This window comes from Sinocyclocheilus anshuiensis, unplaced genomic scaffold (genome assembly GCF_001515605.1).
Source record: "Sinocyclocheilus anshuiensis isolate Anshui unplaced genomic scaffold, SAMN03320099.WGS_v1.1 scaffold890, whole genome shotgun sequence".
Taxonomy (NCBI): Eukaryota; Metazoa; Chordata; class Actinopteri; order Cypriniformes; family Cyprinidae; genus Sinocyclocheilus; species Sinocyclocheilus anshuiensis.
The window spans coordinates 85,608-105,305 of record NW_015537986.1 but is presented as its reverse complement, the minus strand read 5'-3'; the positions used below and the strand labels follow the sequence as shown (position 1 = coordinate 105,305).

Genomic DNA, 19,698 nt, shown 5'->3' with positions numbered 1-19,698 from the left:
CTCTTAATTAACTTATTGTTTATTGAATTCAATGTCACATTTGTAATCATGGTAATTTTTGGAGAAAAACGGCACTCTTCGTGTGAAATTGAATAACTATATGAAGTGGTATAAATATATAAATTTTCTGCCATGTCTTGAATTTGTGATCATTCAAAATGCATTTTAATAGACTGAATCATGCAGTGAAAGAAAACACACTAAATGCGCACACGCACTAGTCTAGACTTCACGTAATGTATGCGTGCGCTCTGTAGGGATGTTTTGAATGTTTTTTGCAAAATACTCGATAATGTCAAATCGCACATCGTTAAAACAACAATTACGATATTATCGCAGACGATATATATCGCACACCCCTAGTGGAAAGTCACCCCGAATGAGTTCGCGTGAGAGAACGTAATCTTTTAGTTTTAAGTCGGTTTGAACAATCTGGATAAGCGCAAGTAAGTACCATTTTGATTAGCCGTCGTACCTACAATGTTTGTGCACTGTGTAAACAATGAGTGACGTATACGCGCAAGAGATCACTTCCGGCAGTTGCGTAAACTACGCCAGAGCGCGTACACACCTCACGCACCGGATGCTGTGCGCGCGCTCAAGGAAGTTGGACATAGTGCTGTATTAGAGGTAAAAAATTATATAAATACTGTGCGGTTTCTGGCACAAACCGATCGTTTCGTGTCTTAGGACATCAATGTGTCGTCACGAGCCGCAGGGTTTAATTTGGATTTGTCTGTGCATGTTTTTTTTACTCTCATAGATTTTGTTACCATTGCCATGCATTATACGACTGATAGACTGCAACGGCTGGACTTAAAAATCATAATTTGTGTTCTACTGAAGAAACAAAGTCACCTACATCTTGGATGCACTGGGGGTAAGCAGATAAACATCAAATTTTCATTTTTGAGTGAACTATCCTTTTAAGGAAGCTTTTCACTGCTTCTGCATGATTTTAGGAGAAAAAAAATGTGAGAAAATAAATGATAAAAGCAATCTGTTTAAAAGTAATTTACATGTATGAGGTGGCGAGGAGGGTACCCCACACTCAAGGCAAAAGGCTTATCAGCATGGGGCCTCCAGTTATGATACAAATAATGTAGCTGAAGTAATATGTATTGCATAATATCAAAAAAGTGAATACTTGTTCAAAACAATCACTTCAGGAAAGGTTCTACCATATTTATTTATTTTGATAAATAAAATAATTTTATTTACTTTTATTCTGTCATTAAAATTTGTTCATAAATACAGAAAAAAATTAATAAAAAAAATAAAGATTCTAAACGCTTCTTAATATGCTTGAAGGTGATGCCATAATAAGCTAATATGGCTTCGCAGAACCAATACTTTAAATTTAATTTGAATATTATAATGTTTTTAAGTATAATTGTTTAATTATAAATATAATGATTACCTCTACACCTGAACTTAATAAATGATATTATTATATGGCTCTGTTGAATACTTGATTCTGATTGGTCAGTCGTGACATTCCGAGAGCGTCCCAAATACCATTCTTTTACTTTCTCTTTATTCTAACAAAAAACTGTTGATTTAATTAACTTGAACAAAACACAATCTTTAACACAACATTTGTTTCAAAATGTATTTGGGAATTTTAATGATTCTCATTTGGTGCGGGAATCTATAATATATATATATATATATATATATATATATATATATAAAAACATATATTAGACCAACTTAGACCTACTTGATGCCCTTTTAAAATTGGAGAGAGGGCAGAAATGTGAACGTAATTCTTTTTACAGGCGGAAAAGTAATCTTTAAGGTGCAAAAGTCATTTTTAAGTCATCTACTGTATTTGGGTCTTTTTTTCTTTAGGGCTGGACTGTTTCTTCCATTGTGAGGTTTTTCTGGCTTGTTCATTAGCTAGTAAAACAAGGTCAGCTTTTAAGTTGCTTTGGTTGAGTTGCTTTGACTCAATAAGATAAGGCTTAAAGAAATACCAGCCTCTGGAACAGTGCTAGATTATCAATATTTACGGGGCATTAGGGACCTGACAGAGCTGAACAAAGGGCACTGTGCATTGTACAGTAATTTCACAAGTTCCGATAAGCAACAATTTAACTTAGACTTAGTAACACTCCCTATAAATACAGCAAATATGGAGGATGTGCCAAACTTTATGAAGACAATGCAGAGAGAATGATTTTTTTCGTTAATGGAGTTAACAAACTGAAAATTCTGCCATAACTCTATCATTCTCATGTCATTCCAAACCCATATTTGAAATGGTAATTTTTAGAGCTTGACAGCCTTAGTCCCAGTTTGCATCTATTTTATGGAAAAGAGCAGTGTGAATGACCTCCATGACTTCTCTCTTTGTGTTGCATGGAAGAACAACAGGCATTGCCATAGGCGATATCGGCAGCTGCCTAGGGCATCACAACAGGGTGCCGCCCCAGCAGAGCTGTCATGGTGTACACTGAACTAGTTTCACAGGATTTCTCCAACCCTGCTGTTATAAGCAGAATTATATTGGTAGTTACAAAACCAGTTTTTGAAACCTTCAGGGTGATACAAGACCCTGAAGGGTCTTGTATCTTATTCACCCTGTCTTTGCAATAATGAATGGCTGATGCACATTATCCCCTATTTAAATTTATTTGAGTTGTATAGACTACTTTAATACTTTCATTGTGCTTTTATGAAACATGAAGTGTTAGTACCCATTCATTGTAATTGCATGGACAAGAGCAAACAGTACAATTCTTCCAAATTAAGAAATAAAAAAGCTATACAGTTTTGGAACAAGTACAGTAAATTATTTTCAAATGGGCTAGTGCGTTAATTAAGAGTTTTGCAGTCATAGCAATCCCTTGTAATTGTAAACCAATAGACCTTGTCACAAGGAAGGTTCTGTTTAGTTGAGGTTCTGTCCTTCATTAATTTGCTGACTGGTGCAAAATTCTAACAAAAAAACAGATGAACTAAATCCAACAGACATTAAGTCAACTTTGTTTTGTTTTTTTGTTTTTTTACACGGCTTTGCTTTTTTTTGTCTCCCTCCCTGTAACTACTGCCTAGAGTGCTACAGATTTTCAATACAGTGTGTTCAGACGGTCACACGCCACTGACACAAGAATCCCTCTGAAATATTGATTAGTGACTTTCTCTTCTACTCCCTCTGCTTCTAAAATCTACTTCTCAAAACCCTTTCCCCCTTCTCTGTGGTAATCTTTCAGCTGTGCAATATTTTCTGCTTTGTTCCGCTTTGCTGCTGGGACTCATAACTACTTCAGAAAATGTCCAAAAGCACACCAATATCAAGAAATCCAACAGGAAGGTTTAGGAGATGTGTTTCTCATGCAAACCTTAACTGTCACATAAGGGCCTGTTGTGAAGACTCTTGGGGTGACATCCAGCTCACTAAAGGAATTATGCAAATAGGATGGATAAATGACCATAAATTGGTATTCTAGCACATGTATGGTAGTATGGTAGTCTACCACATTGCACCAGCTCAGATAGAAACAAGTTACCACCTTTCAAAACACAGCTATCATATTAAATTGCCATCATTACAATACAAAAATTTCAAAATTGATACACAGTTGTACAATTCTTGATACTAATGTAGGTTCCACAGCAAAAACTAATGCTTTTGAACACATTCCTTTATTGAAGTATTTCAAGAAAGGCTTGGATTATAAAAATAAAATGGAAAGGATTTTTTGAAAGAGAAATGAATGTCAGAAATGAATGTACAAATTGAAATTAAATGAACAAATTAAAAAAGGTAATCAAATGCAAAATAACACTATTTAACTTATTTCCATTGTCTTCATTGCTTGATTATTAGATATTAGGGGTGTAACAGTACACAAACATGATGGTTCGGTACGTACCTCAGTTTTGATGTCACGGTTCGGTACAGTTTCGGTACAGCAGGGGGAAAAACAATATATATATATATATATCGAAACAGCGCCACCACTCTCACCTTTTTGTGCAACAGCAGCTGCTCCAGTCACGTGATCCTAGCTCAAATCTTATTGGACGGCCCGTGTTTTTGCTTTGCGAAACTGAAAAGATTCGTCGGACTGGTGCGAAAAAAACATTCGCATTTTCGGTGCGTGAATGTTTGCGGTCTATGTGGAAGCATCCATAGAAATCTTTTGTTTTATTCCAGCGTGTCATCGCGTCCGATATTCGTTTCACTTTTTCGCGCTCAGTGTGGAAAGGCCTTTAAATGTAATTACTATTTATTTTTTTTAAATATAACAAGCAGCACTCAACTTTAAAAAATGTATGCAAACAGGGCCTAAAATTAACACTCCCCAAGCACCAAATGAGAGTAAAAATCGATGTTGGCGAGTACATGTAACAGTGTCAGTCGCCAGGTGGTGGGTAAAACTTTTCCGAAATATAACAATGCAATGTAGTGGGAACAACAGACCGTTTTAAAAGGGATTCGCTGTTTCTGACGTAAGCGAATAAAACAATCTTTTCCGAAGACAAGCTCATCGTGATTGGTTAGCTGTTCTGTCATAAGCGACAAGAGCGAAACAAATAATAGGATACAAACGGGCTGATAAGGTGATGTGATGGACAGCTTGTCCCTAGACACGGTTGTAAAAACTCTTACCTGAGAAGATACTGCTGCTTCATTTCGGAAGATTAACTTTACCCATCTTTATTCTTCATAACCTGAGAATGTGACGACACATACCTGGGGTTATGCCGGTGCAGTGAAGTAGGCTATAGTTTGAAAGGTTGCTCGTTCAGCTGTACACAGATGCTGAGACAGCGCACCAGTAGCGCTTCAATGGACGAAAACACACACAATTATGTCAAAATGCGCGGTTTTGGCGAGTTACCTCGTAAACGTAGTCTTAAATGAGTTATAAAGTCTTAAATGACCGTAATGAGTTTGGAGAAAATAGGATATGTGTCAGATCCGCGTCATTTGCATCAGGTTTTAAAGAGACAGCGCTGCTTTTAAAGTAAGACCCACTAAAGTCTGTCATTGATATAAATCAAAGAACAAAAGAAAAATAGAAATCACTGGACTGCTCTAGTCGCTGATTAATAAAGATTAATCTGTATAGTTTATGCATATACAATTTATAGCTTATGTGACGATTGTTTTAAAATCACTTAATATTTCAGAGCCTATTAAATGTTAAAAATAATGGCTTTCAATTATACTGTAATGTTGAATGGCTATAATTAATAGGTAAAATTGAGGGAAAATGCATTTAATAGAGACACCAGTAGCAGTATTGGTATCAATACTTCATTAAAAATAGGCTACTTTAAAAAGATGCCATTAAAAACATATTTAAAATATACTATCTTTATGTTGTTCCTACATTAATTTGGAGGTTCAATGTGAAATTATGACAATATAAATATATGATTAATCATGATTAATTACAAAAAAAATGTGTGATTATTTTTTATAATCAGTTGACAGAAAGCACTAATGTTAACCTTTTATAGATTTTAGATTTCAATTTAATTTCTAATTTGATAGGTCCCCCCAGAAAGAGATCGGGACGACCCCCACCCCCTTGGCCCCCTTCAAATTTTTAATTCGATAATCCATCCCTCAAATGAAACTAATTGAATAGCCCTGCTGTAATCCGTTAACATGGGTGTGGAAAAAAATACGCACTGCAAACTGAGTATGTGTGAAACAGGCGTAACACGATGGCCTGCTCCGTTTGCCGAAAACATACAAAGGACAAGAATCTCAAGGTTTTTTGGGAAAAAAATAAATAAATGAATCAATAAATCTGTTGTTTTTTTCTTGTAAGTCAAGTAAAGGACAAATTAAAAACATTGCAAATATGTTTAGTCATTGTAGTAGTAATGACTGCCTGTTTTTGCAAAAAGAGTTTCATGGCTGGTAAAAAATATCTTTTGGCCGGTAAATTTGATCACGTCACCGGCCATTGGCAGGTGTGGCAAAAAGTTAGTTTTAGGCCCTGTATGCAAACATGTAAATTGCACATAATGTAGTTTTTCAATTAACTTCTAAATTATAAAAATTGTATTTGTTGTTGAAATATATTCATTTACACAGTGCCTCTCATAACTCGTTTCATAACAGATTTATTTAAACATTAAATAATTAAGACATCACTAACAGGAAACGTAAAATAGAATGAGTATATAGTCTAATATTTCACGAAATGCTCTTCTCTAGACTTAATTTATTGCGAATAATGAGTTGTGGACACTGACGACTTGCCTGATATAAATGAAAAGCTACATGACCTTTTGTTTACAAGCTGTTTTATTGCCGTCTTTCCAAGGTTGAAACACTGATTGAGCGATTACATGAGGCATAAGATGTTCATTCATGTTTATTTCGCGTTAAAACTAGTAGTATAGAGGAAGGAATGATCGGGCTCACTCGCGCTCCGCGCTGCCGTTTAAACTGAGGCGTTTACAGCGATCTGTCGCGCCACATTAAAGAGCGTGAAGACGGCATTTATTGTTTGAATTTCCTGAAAAAAAGGACATAATTTAAAAGATGAGACTTTGTTTTTTTTTAATCAAAAGTAACAATATATAAAACAATATATAATTAACTTTCCAATTAATTTCCGCTTGTGCAGTGGTTAAAACAATGCTGTATTTGTTAGGTACACATGCGTACCGAACCGAAAGACCCGTACAGAAGAATTTCATGTAAGAATAGGTGTACCGTTACACCCCTATTAGATATATTCTTAATTACAATTAGATACAGTTTCTTTTTCATTTCAAAATTTTTGCATTCATTTTGATTTTGAAGCATATAGTATTTCATATCTTACGGGTTGGTAAGACAAATAAATGATTTATTTATCATAAAGCAAGCCCTGAAAATCAAGCTTCCTTGTTGTAAGCAAGGTAATTGTATATATGTTTGAATAGAGCCGGACACATCTGGGCCATGTTTGAAAGGCTGTAGCTCCATTTTGTGAAGGCTTAGAGGCTGTATGAGAAATGGTCTTTTGTTGTCTTAATGAAAAAAGCACCATGAAATAGCAAATTACTGTCTGATGGGAGAGAAAGGCAAAAATGGAGCAGACAGTAAAGCTCATTCAGGAGCACTCCCTATGTCTTGGGCAGAGGAAAAAGAGGCTGCTCTGAGAGCTAGAGAAAAGAGAGACTGCAAATAATGATCACTCCCAAATACATTGTTATTTAGTTTCTGCTGCCAAGGTCAGATTTTCTTTTCATGCATTTGTTCTTTCTGATAAGTTAGGCAAGCATTTGCTAGACCTGGTTTGAAACTATATTTGCCTCTCCTCCCTTTTCTTTTCATGAGTTATCATAAAACCTTGGTCCAGTCAATAGCCTGTGATATGTATCTTGGCTAGATAGTTGTTACTGTTAAGGCCATGTTTCTTACAGCAGAAATGTAAAAATTATAGTGGCTGGCATCGCTCATTGTAATAAAGCAATATCACAAGAGCAAGAGTGTGTAATGGCTGTATGGCCATCGATTTTAGCACACAGACTGAAATGAGTTTGCTACTCAGATAACTCTTCACTCCTCTTCCATCTGGAAAATGCTATAGGAGTCTCCGCTGCTGAACCAGCAGACTCTGGAAAATTATTATTATTTTTTTAGCTGTCAGCCTACTTAAAAAAAAGTATCATACCAGTTTCACATAAGTCAAATAGATTGCCCCTATTAGATTTATTATGACACTATACTATTTATGTTATACATTTTTAGTAATGTTATAATATGAAGTCTATAAAGAATTCTTCTATGAAGAATTTATGTTGGTGCATGGCACCGTTATCATCTCCTCTTCTTCTTGTCAGTGCTGTTTGTCAAGGCTGTCTATCTGTTTGACCTGCTCCATAATGCTTTAAATTAGCAATATCACATGAGTAGGAGTGTGATCTGGCTCAGCACGGCTATGATTACCTGCGGCCTGAGGTCGCATGCTGATATAGAGCCATTGCACACTACTGCGGGTGTGATATTGATTGTAAGTGAAAACGAATTAATTCACCCCAATGGAAAACATATTTACACTTTCTGAATTGCTCCCTATCACCTATATCAGAAGTTCCTAAACTTTTTTTGTCAGCTAAACCCCTTTTGACATTAAATATTTTCTTGAATTACCCCCTTAGATTTTAAGTATTTAAATTTCAATAATTTAACAACACATTCAAATGTTTGTGGTTCTCAAATGTTGGTTAATGGTAATATGACATGCAGGAAAACAAAATATTAATACAAAAGTATGTGTGTATTTCAGTATGTATTTTATTTTGATTGTTTTTATTTACAATATGGGTGACACAAAAGTTCCAAAATATATTAAGATTATTTTGTCATATATTGTTATTGTGATATGATAAACACTTAATCTCATAAGAAAATGTCTTACGCTGCTGTTGCTGAAACATCCAGGCAAAAAGAACAAAGAGACCACACTTTGATGTCATTGGAAATAGTAGCTTTTTATGGGTGTTCACACCTGTTCAATTTTTACAAGAACCAACCTCTTTTACTGATAATAATAATAATAATTATTATTATTATTATGTGTTGTGTTCCCCAAATACACATTATAAGTGGCATGCAAAGATGGTGTTCATGTGGAGCAGCTCTGAGACACCCAAATCACAGGAATACAAAAAAAAAATGGTTTGTCATTTCAAATCTTCTATCATATGTCATTATATATATTGAGTTGGCTCATGCGTTCTATGTTTCGTGGTTCAGAAATGTGACATAATTTCCGGTAAGGGACCATAGGGAGCATCGATGCTCCCTGGTTTTTGCGGTGCATTGTGGGATTTCTTTAGGGAGCAATCGTTCCAGTGCACTCGAAGGATTTTGCCACTGAAACAGCCTTTAAAATGGCCGACTCCCTGATTAGTGCCCTGACTACTGAACTAGTGTGTTGATTGAGACGCACCCAAAGACACACCGATGACTCACTGATTTGATTAATAACAGTGCAGAATCTTTCATAAAATGTCTATTAAACTGTCAAAATGTCTATTGTATTACACTTTCAAAATCCTAAAGGTTTGTTTATTTTCATGATCATATATTTTAAATAAATAACATCTCCAGTGTGATTCTAATGAACCCCTCTGTATGTATGCATAATTGTGTATGGAATGTTATACCAAGTTGAAAAGATCCAATATTGATAGTGGTAGTTTTTTTTTTTTTTTAAAGCTATGGGCAAAAAATACAGTAGAGCAAAATGCAAGCTTCTGTTGTGCAGTATGTCTGAAGTGAAATTTACATTTACAGTAACTTGTGTGATTTACACTTAAAGCACAGCGGTGGTGCCTTGATCTGTGCATGCGCAAGTGGTCATGCAAAAGTTTAATCAGAGCTGCACACGTTTATTGACTTGCACAGTTTAATTCTCACACTTTAATCGCCTATTTGCTGTATAGGCTGTGTGACTGTGAAGTCTGATTACCTCAAAATGAACAGTATGTAGGTAAATGAAATACATACACCGCTGTTACTCAGGTGCCAGTGATTAACAATACGTAGCATAATATCATCAGACAGTGATACAGCTGTATTTCACTGGCCAAGACTATAAAACAAAGAATTAAAGTCAAGCCGCTTGTTGACTTTGGTCCTTGGTGGCATTTGTTGCTTTGTCAACATTTTTCAATGAACCAAAAAACAGTCAGCCTACTCCAAGAAACCTCTCATTTTATCCTGCACTGTTTTCGAAATCGGCTGTTCCCCTCTGAGTGTGCCTCTATTGTCATGCCGTGAGTAGATAGCCAGTCATGGGGAAAAGTCAGTTAACGGAGGTCCACCATATGAGAACTGTTCCTTGCTTGAATACGCATCAGTTGTCTTCCTTCCTCCTTCAGAGAAGTCTACTCTGCCCATTGCCTCCTCATCCTAAAATTACCCATCCTTATCTTTTAAATTTGTTTGCTCTTCTCCTTTTCGCTAAAGGGCATCTTCTACACCCCTATTCCTGAAAGCGATTTGATGTTGTTTTCGTTTCTATGTTTTAAGGATGGTTTAGGGTTGAAGGAAGAGCAAACTCACATATGCATTTGTTCTTGTAAATTGAGCAAAATGTATGTTTTCAGAATAGAGAACTTACATTCATTGTGTATAGAGAAAACCAATCAATGCCACTGACCATTTTAACAGTTCAAATGAGTTTCACTTGCCAATTCCAAGTTAATTTTGTATATAAGAAAATGTTTGTAAAAACCTATCTCTAGAAGACAGAAGTTTTTTTGGTTTTTATTTATTTTTTATTTTTTTTCCTGAAGAAATTGTTGTATGTCATTCTACACTGAAATAGTTTGTGTTGCAGCTCTGGGAATTAAAAAGAAAAAATCCCACTTTTTTTCATACTGAAGTAGAGAATAATTTTCTCAAATATAAGACATTTGTCTTAAAGAATTTAACCTGCCTCTTTACAAAAACTTGTTTGAAATTGTTGAACTGAGGTCTGCTGTCATATAGGATAGATAGCAAAGATCCTGGCTTAACTCTCTTCTTACATATTACATTTAAGGACATTCTCAACAACCTGGAGAATGTGGAGTCATGTGACCTGGAGGAAGATGACCTCATGTTGGATTTGGACTTGTCTGAAGATGCATCCTTACACAGCGGTGAGTGATGATATAAACTCAGCAAAACATCAGGTCACACTTTCTATGAAGCCCGTATTTATAATACATTATAAGGGTATTCTTAGAGCATTATAATGAATGCATAATATATATATATATAAAAAAAAACTTATAATATGTTGTATCATCTCATGATTAATCATAACAACATTTTTAATGCATTGTAATATTTACTTATTTGTGGTTATAGCTTTTAAGATAATGATGATTTATAATACCATATGAGTATGAGGGAGAGACGTGGAGTTTTCTCAAGTGGAGTTTTAGATATCAGGCTGAGTTGTGAGCTTTTACTAGAGCCTTTTTTCTGCAGTATCTGAACAATGAATACAGAGCTGACAGAAGTTCTGTCTGTGTAGGAGTGTAAATTCACTTGTGGATCTGTCCTTATTTTCTCCTTAAAGGGATAGTTTAGCCAGAAATGAAAAGAAATCTGTAATTTACTCACCCTCAAGTTGTTCCAAACCTGTATGCATTTCATAAAAGAAGAACATAAAAGAAGATATTTCGAAGAATATGGGTGACCAAACAGTTAATGGTTCCCATTGACTTCCATTATATGAAAAAAAAACAAAAAACTATGGAGGTCAGTGGGGATCATCAACTGTTTGGTTACACATATTTTAAGAAAATATTTATTTGTATTTAGCAGAGGAAGAAATGCATACAGGTTTAGAACAACTTGAGGGCTGAACTGTCCCTTTAAGGTTATTTTTAAGTTAATAAATTATATCAAATTATGTCTATACCATTGATAGTTTGACCCAATGAATGCCATACAGTACAGTATTTCCTTTCAGAATGTCTTATTTATCCTGCTGTTTGTCATTATTAATGTTGTCTTAGACTTTTACTTGGTTAATGATAAAACAGTCAAATAAATTCCTTAGACTTGTATTACAGGAAGGACACAATACATATTTAGAGACCTGAATATCATAGACAGGGGAGTTTGACATGGGCCAGTAAGCAACTTCACAAAAACTCTCACAAACTAGTTATTGATATACTTATCTGTTGTAGACACTGATGGGACATCACCTTATGAATGCTCTGAAAAAGACGGCTGGCCAACTCAGAGGAGGAGACGACAGCAATACTGGGGCAGGCATAATCAGTTCCGCTGTGAAAACAGGTGACCTTTTTGTTCATGCATTTTGACATTTGGTGAAATTATTGTAAATTTTGTCAGTGCTCATTGCAGTGTGTAAGAGCAATACATTGTCATATTTTTCAGGTTAGTGCTACCCTTAGTCCCACAGAGCTGGACTAATGTGTTTAGCATAAAATCTGGTCAACTTTACACCTTTTTTTTTTATTGGTGCAAAATCTAGTGTTTAGTGTTTAGGGATTGGCAAAATGTGCCTTTACCTACATTTTTGTAAAACTCTGAAAACATACCTATATAAACAATTCACCATAGGTGCGGGAAATGGGGGTGCTGAGGGTGCTGCAGCACCCCCTGTTTTTTTCTGTGGGCAACTGTTTAACCGTTGGGAATAAAAAAAAAATCGCAGTGTCTATTTACACTAAGTGCAAATAGCCCGTCTTTTTGGCAGAGGCTATTTACACTAACTCCACCCACCAACATGTGAGTGGGCTAGTCAACATTACAAAAGACTGTAATCAGTCGTCAGATTCAGTGGCGTAGATGGTAAATCGTGTATCATACTCCTTTTGATGTGATCGACCCGGGTTCGAATCTGTCTTTTGGCGAACTTTTTTTCTCCCTTTTCAAATTTCAAATCACATCAGAAAAGCATTTATTTTTAATAAAAAGGGAAATAATCAAAAAGTTGAAAATAAAGTATAGGGTAGGTGTAGGTGTAGGGAGGGCATTTGTCCCAATAAGGTTGCATCCATTTAATAATTTGAATTATAATTAAAATTTACACTCAATAAGTTATTATTGCATACTGTTTTATAATGTATTACAATGCTGAGGTGCAGATAATTGCCACTATTTGCAATAAATAATTAGCAGAATATACTGCTATTTTAACATAGTCCCGCACCCCTGCAATTCACTGCAGTTTCCAGTTGAAATGAACACTAGTGGTAGTAAAACACCAACAACTTTTTTTCCTTTTCACACAAATTATGTTTACACAGCTATTTTATAGATCAATAAAGACTTATCTTTAATCTTAAAATCATGTAGTCAGCATATTCATCAGCAAGAATCAACATGATATCATTTTGCAGAACTTGTCACTAAAGGCACGTTTTTCCAATGAGCCTGGGTTGGGCAAAAACCAATGCATCGACCCTATGCATTGCGTAAAGTTAGTCAGCTCTTTCCATTTTTGAGTCCTATATCCAGCAGACAGCTGTAAACAGATTGTGAGTGGGCTGACGTTAAGCCATCTGAGGCTAAAGCTAAGCTAAAAAAGATAAGCAAATGTTTTTTTTAGAATGAATACCCACATTCTGAAGGCAGTTTTTAACTGTCTTTGCTCTGAAATTTTGTCATTTATGGTTCCAGTTTTCAGCCTTTAGTCTCCAGAAGTGCATCTGTGTCTGTTTCATATGATTTAAAAGGCAAATTTCTCTCTTTGCTGCATGTCTAAATTGACATATTGTATCAAATCTGAACATGAATAATCATAGACACTGAAAAGTCACTGCACATGAGAACTTTAAACTTGACTGAACACAACTGTCCTTTGTCTCTATCTCTTCATTCTCAAAGCCACGTTGGCAGACCTCCTGAATGCCCTATATATATATATCCAGGTGGATTCTGGATTACATTGCTGTCATTGGACAACTCAGCATTGTTGACATGTCTAAAGTTTTATTCCGCAGGTTGAGGCCTCTGGCTGACCTGGTACATGTTCTATGATCGCTTTCTTTCTGTCTGACCTGGTACATGTTCTATGATTGCTTTCTTTCTGTCTGACCTACAGAAGTGGCATTTTGCAGTCGTTTGATGGGCGAAAGGAACAGGGACTGGAGAGGTCGAGGTCAAACCATGTGACACTGGATGAGTTGTCTATGAAACACATGGCTCAAGACTGCTCTTCTGTCAAAGAACAGCTGCTTCAACTGAAGACACTGCTTCAGGTCAGACACAAACGAATGCTTTGCATACAGTATATAACCAGGGATGCACATAAGGTTTTCAGGCAGGTTCTCATGAGAGCACCTGGAGATTTGGTTTGTTGCTCACACTGCACTTTATTGCAATTTATTTATTTAAATAATAAAATAATAAATAAAGTGCAATAATACTATTATATTTTATATAATAAAATATATGTTATATTTATATATATTTTTATTATATTTAAAATAAAAATGAGTGATAAATAAAAATTCAATTCTTTTATGGTACACATAAAAATACAGTGTAAATTCTTTTTTCTTTCTTTCTTTTTATTCATTTGAATCATTTTCAAACCTAAACTCAGCAAGCTTTTATTTTGGTGGCTAGCTGGTAAGTAAGTATATGTGCTGTTGGTTTTAGTGTTGCCAAGTGAAGTGCATTAATGAATGAAATGTCACAGTTCTTCATCTTTCTCTGAATCTAGCAGTGCATAGCCTAGATTTATGCTTTCATGTTCGAATGAAAATTCAATACAGCATTACAGCTTGTCAATCTAAAAAGGTGATTGTGCATTGACAGCTGTCAACCATGTCGGTATGCAAATAAATTTATTTATCCCAGTGCATTTTTTATTTTGGTCATACATGCGCAGCAGGTGAACAAATTAGTAGCAGGTCCAACAATCAGTACCTGTACAAGCAGTAGCACAGTAAAATCCATGGAAACAGAGAGAAACAATAACATCAGAAACTCAGACATCACCAGGTGCAGTAATACGTCTCAGGACATGACATATATTTACATGCGTATAAGAGAAAATCTCATAATTTGCACATTCTTCATTGTCTTTCTTCAGCCTTGTAGTCTTATGTCTAAAGCAAGGGTGGCCAGCTCTGGCCCCAAACACCAAAGCTAATCAAGGTGTTGATGGCTTCCTAAAAAGTTACAGGCTGGTGAGTTTGATCAGTGGTTGAGCGTCTTTAGTAGGCGCGTTTCCATTACAGATTTGCACAAAACTTTGGCGATATTTTGTAAATGTCGATAAAAAAGTATTGAGAAATGACGGCGTTTCCATTAACCAATGTTATGCGACTAAAACGTAACCTTTTGCCTCTCGCGACAAGTCATGGCAATGGATTTTGGTGGGATTTTGACGGATTTTGGCTATATTTATTCAAAGGAGGCGTATGCGTGTATCTTTCCAGAAACAGCACAGAGAGCCGCTTCAGAAATGTACGTGGCGCGGCTGGATTCTGGAATAAACAAGCATTGTGGCCGCAATCAGCTTCAGTGGCTGTATCAGAGCCACACGTGTGCAGACGTGTTCAGTGTAAATTGTCTAAGCATTAATGGTAGGAAAGCCCCTTATACTGGAGAGCGGCCACGTATTATGTGTTTCTTGGAGGTTATAGTACATTGAAGAATGATCATATGACTTTTTACATACGCCATGTGACCTGTAAATGCGAAAAAGCCGTTTCCATTGCAATTTTGCGAATTATCTCTTTTTCACATTGCCTGAAAAACCACCTCATGCGAGCGTAAATACTTTTTTGCGATATATGGGCGTTTTTGCGAAATTAACGTGTTTCCATTAGGCGTATTTTCGATTCACAATTTAAATTTTCGCAATTTGAAGGGTGATGGAAACGCGCCTAGTGTTGCCAGATCTTGCTAGAAAAAAAAGGAAAACAAAAGCCACCCACAACTTTCAGCTTAAATACCTGCATAAATTGGCTCAATAAAGTGGAAAAGAAACAAGCCCAGTGATTCTTATGGTATTACTATATACATGAAAATGACAACACTGTAAAAGAGCAGCTTTACAAGCATAAACAATTTGGTTTAGTTAAAATTGTTGAAGATAATGCGTCTTTGGTTGATAATACTTTGTATTATCATTACTTTGTCAAAAATAGCTTATACCAACCAGGTTAAACTGTTTTCTTGTTCTAAGCGGAAAAATGCCGAAACATGGTTAACACACAATGTCAATCAAAACACAACTGACATTGTTGAGGCTAGGGGCAGTACAATCTGATTTCAGTAGTGTTTATGGTGAAGTCTAGATCAACACAAGATGATAATCATGTGTTCAAAAACAGAATTATTTAACAAAATGTCACTACATTTTAATCACAGTGTGAGATGCAAGGGGCCCAAGGGTCTGATTAGAACCTTCATTAGAACAGTCATGATCTTTACACCTCACATTAAATCAAGTGAACTAATTGTTTTGTCTAAGAAAACACTATAATGCAAATAACCTTTTGTCTTCTTAAGTGTAACATCGCAAGAGAACAGAAGTACAAACATAGTCATTGTGTTATTTCATTATAAATCTTGTCAGTTCAGCTCATATTAACTTAATTTAAAGGAAAAGTCAAGATAAGATCATTTAAACTTTCCCAATTAAATTGTAATTAAATCTTTTCCAGTGTGCTGTAATGTAATCATAACTTATTTGATCATCTAGTTTTAATTTTCAGCACATTTATTTAGCTGCTGTGATTAATTTCGCCTGAGCCATCAACAGGTTTTAATTACACAGTCAAATCATGCTCTAAATTAATGCGAGTGTAATACAACTCTTATGATTTATGAGCTCAGATCCTCATAATTTTTCAGGAATGCACAAATAATATTTGACTTGATGGTCTGGATGAATGCTGCAATGTATGTTGTGTTCAGAAATGCAAAAAAAATGTCAATTTGAGACAATCTAAACAAACAACAAAAGTAAAACAAATCAAATCCAACAAAACATCATTCCTCCAGCACAATTATTTTTCTTTGCTGACAAAATATCAATATCAGTGTTTACAGCAACGATTTCTTTATATGATCTGCGTCAAGACAGAAAAACACAATCTTTTTTTTTTTTTCAATGGGTGATAATTGGTTTGATGCTAGACAAGATAATGGTTCCCTGTTATTATAGTAAAATGTATTGGTTTGCTGCTGCTTTATTTTTTGAGTGATTAAAAGTGTGATGACAGGAACCTAAGTCAATACACAATGAAAAGACGTCCTCTTTTGTATGCTGCAGTAGAAGAAGTATTAACAAGGGTTAAGTCCAATGGTTGACTTGTAGTCCAACCAATGTTTGAACACAAGTAACCAAGGCCCTCGAGTTCCAGTCATAGTCCCTCTTGTCCTCTCTAAAAATCAGGATGAGGAGGGGCTAGCTAACCATGCCTACCTAGCCATTTATATTAGTGCAGTTAGTGCAAATAGCAACAAGAAAATGCTACAAGAAAAAGCCAGGCAACCCGTTTAACTAGTCAACTTAAAAACGTAACTACAACATGATTCAAGTAACATTCTCTTTATTAAAAACTTGCAAAACCATCTGTTTAATGTCCTATTCCAAGTGCACCACACGTGAAAGTGGTCGACACTGTTTAAATGTAAAGCAAATTCACTTTGCAGAAAAGATACATGAATTATGTAGGCAAATATTGTACAAACTTGTCTTAAACATATGTTCAGAAATAAAATAAAATAAAATAAGAAAAATGCTAAATATTTCTGTATAAATAAATCAGTAAATATTTTCAAAATGTAGACATTCAGCTGAATGTTAAATATTAGTACCTTATGTGTACGAATTACTATAAGGTACTATTATGTACCTATTAGGGGTAAAAAAGCTACAATGATGTTCTTTTAAGGGTACTACAAGCTGTTGTACCTCAAAAGGTACCATTTTGGCCTCTTTTTTTCTGTGTGGCCTGGATGAGTGTGAGATTTCCCGGCCTGAAATTGCGTCCTAGTCCGGCCCTGGTAGTGTCTCACACATGAAACAACATTCTAAATCATGGCGCTCAAGTTTAAAGAAGTTTGACTTGTGCCTTATAACCTTGCGTTTTTTTCCCCATTACACTGCCAGTGTCTTGCGTTTTTCAAATTTTTCAATGATGGGAAGCGCTTTCTAAGACCTGTATTCTTAGACCTGCTTTTCTAAAAGCTTTGGTATAATTTGAACACTGTCCAACAACCTAGTCAGTTAGTGAGATTAAGTTGTAAGTCTAGTAACTAGCAACTGTTTGAATGTCAGCACTCTAAAATTGGGAAATCCCAATATGTAGTACTTGCAGATGTAACGTCTGACTGTGTTTATTCAGGGTATTGCTCTGCACTGCATTTTTAAGATGATGTGTCAACTTTTGTGTCCTGATACCCCTGAGTTATTTTCCATTCTGTTGCACCCAATTTAACTTTTACAATTTTTTAAATACTATTTTATTTAGAGCCTGATTTCTCTTTTTTTGCTCCCCACCCCCACAAGAAAGTTCCTTAGTTTTTGTTTGATTATTGTATAAAAATACAGCAGTCCAGTGTATGAAAAAGACCCTGATAATATATTCACATTATCATACAGCTCATTTCTTGGGTTTCTCTTTTCAAATATTTTTTTTTTAATGTTTCTCTCAAGAGATGCATTACAATGAAACAGTGTAATAATGGACCGTTTGTGTCTCTTGTATTGGTAGATAAAAAATGTATGCATACATACAGTATATTTTTGGCCTTATGACTTCATGTTGACTTGAAATGAGAGGGTAGTAGAGAGAAGAAAGGACATAATTGGTGAGAAAATCATGGGGTAATGGGGCTGACAAATGATACAGGCATCACAGTATGCCGGAGCATGTGCGCTAATTGCTAGGGCATGGATCTGCATGGCCTATCTAAAGGGCATTTACACTGATTGGTGGAGTTGGTGATTTGAGGCAACAGTGACCATTGGCTTCAAAGTTTTGAGACTTTCAGAGACTTGCAGCTGAATAGTGAGGTCAAGAGGTAAAGAGTCTACCAAAGAGAGTGTAGAACGACTGGTAGCAGCCAGCAGCACAATGACACTGTGTCTCCAGTGCATCTTATGGAGCTAAATCCTGCTCTTGTTAACTTCTAGCTGGTTTGCTATTCTGTGTCACAGTGTCTAGTTCAGGGGTGCAGAGATGCGGGTGAGAGTGCACCTAACTTGAACTTTTGTACACAGCTGAATGCAGAATTTTGTATTAGCTTGTATTTCTGGTCTTCAATTATTCACATACAAATGAATGGCAGTGAATGGAGCGAGAAAAAAAAAAGGTGGGGCACTTTATATTAAGTGGCCCTAATACCTGTGTACTTACATAGTACCTAGATGTGTACATAGTATGTAACCACAGTGTAAGTACACATTGGTGTATAGTATCTACAGCTGTAATGTTTGTGTAACTACACATATGTAACAACCCACTGAATGGAATGTGTAAATACAAATGTCTAACAGGACATTGGTAACAACACTTTTTGGTAATGAAAGTACAAATGTGTAAATAGGACTAACAGCACTTTTTGGTAAAGAAAGTGTTACACTTTATATTAAGTAAACAATTCCTATGGATTTACCATGTAATTACTCTGATGTTACACAGCAGTGTCCAGTAAGTTAGGCTTTACATATAAATTGTGGTTGGTGTCCAGAATGTTACACTTTATATTAAGTGGACAGTTCCTGAGGAGTTACCATGTAAGTACACTGGTATTACAGTGGTGCACCAACTCCACCAACTTGAGATCCAACCCTTCCCACTTTACATATCCCTAAACCTACCCATTTCCACCCCCTGGATCCCATTTCCACCCCTAAACCTACCCATCTCCACCCTCTGGATCAAATTGTTCCAATTACACTAATACATATTGTTGTTACAAAATGTAGTTATATATGTCCTGTTACACATTTGTACTTACACAAACCATTCGGAGGGTTGTTACATGTGTGTAGTTACAGAAATATTACAGCTCTAGATACTATGTACCAATGTGTACTTACACTGTGGTTACATACTACGTACACATCTAGTTACTATGTAAGTACACAGGTATCAGGGCCACTTAATATAAAGTGGGACAAAAATACTTTTACTCAGTTTCTTCCAGTTAACATATTTTAGAGTTTGCCATAACAAGAAAGTGGTATTTTAATTCATGTGCTTGACTTCTCTGGAAATTACATG

General features: G+C 35.6%; 1 protein-coding gene across 2 annotated transcripts in view; it reads left to right on the top strand.

Moving 5' to 3' along the window:
- LOC107674460 (serine-rich coiled-coil domain-containing protein 2-like) overlaps positions 1-19,698 on the top strand; it is an 82,355-nt gene that overhangs the window by 31,536 nt on the left and 31,121 nt on the right. For both annotated transcript variants that reach the window (XM_016468440.1, XM_016468449.1), the window contains exons 4-6: positions 10,518-10,617; positions 11,662-11,773; positions 13,548-13,704. In XM_016468440.1, the coding sequence (XP_016323926.1) occupies positions 10,518-10,617; positions 11,662-11,773; positions 13,548-13,704 (369 nt within the window). The remainder of the gene's footprint in view (positions 1-10,517; positions 10,618-11,661; positions 11,774-13,547; positions 13,705-19,698) is intronic.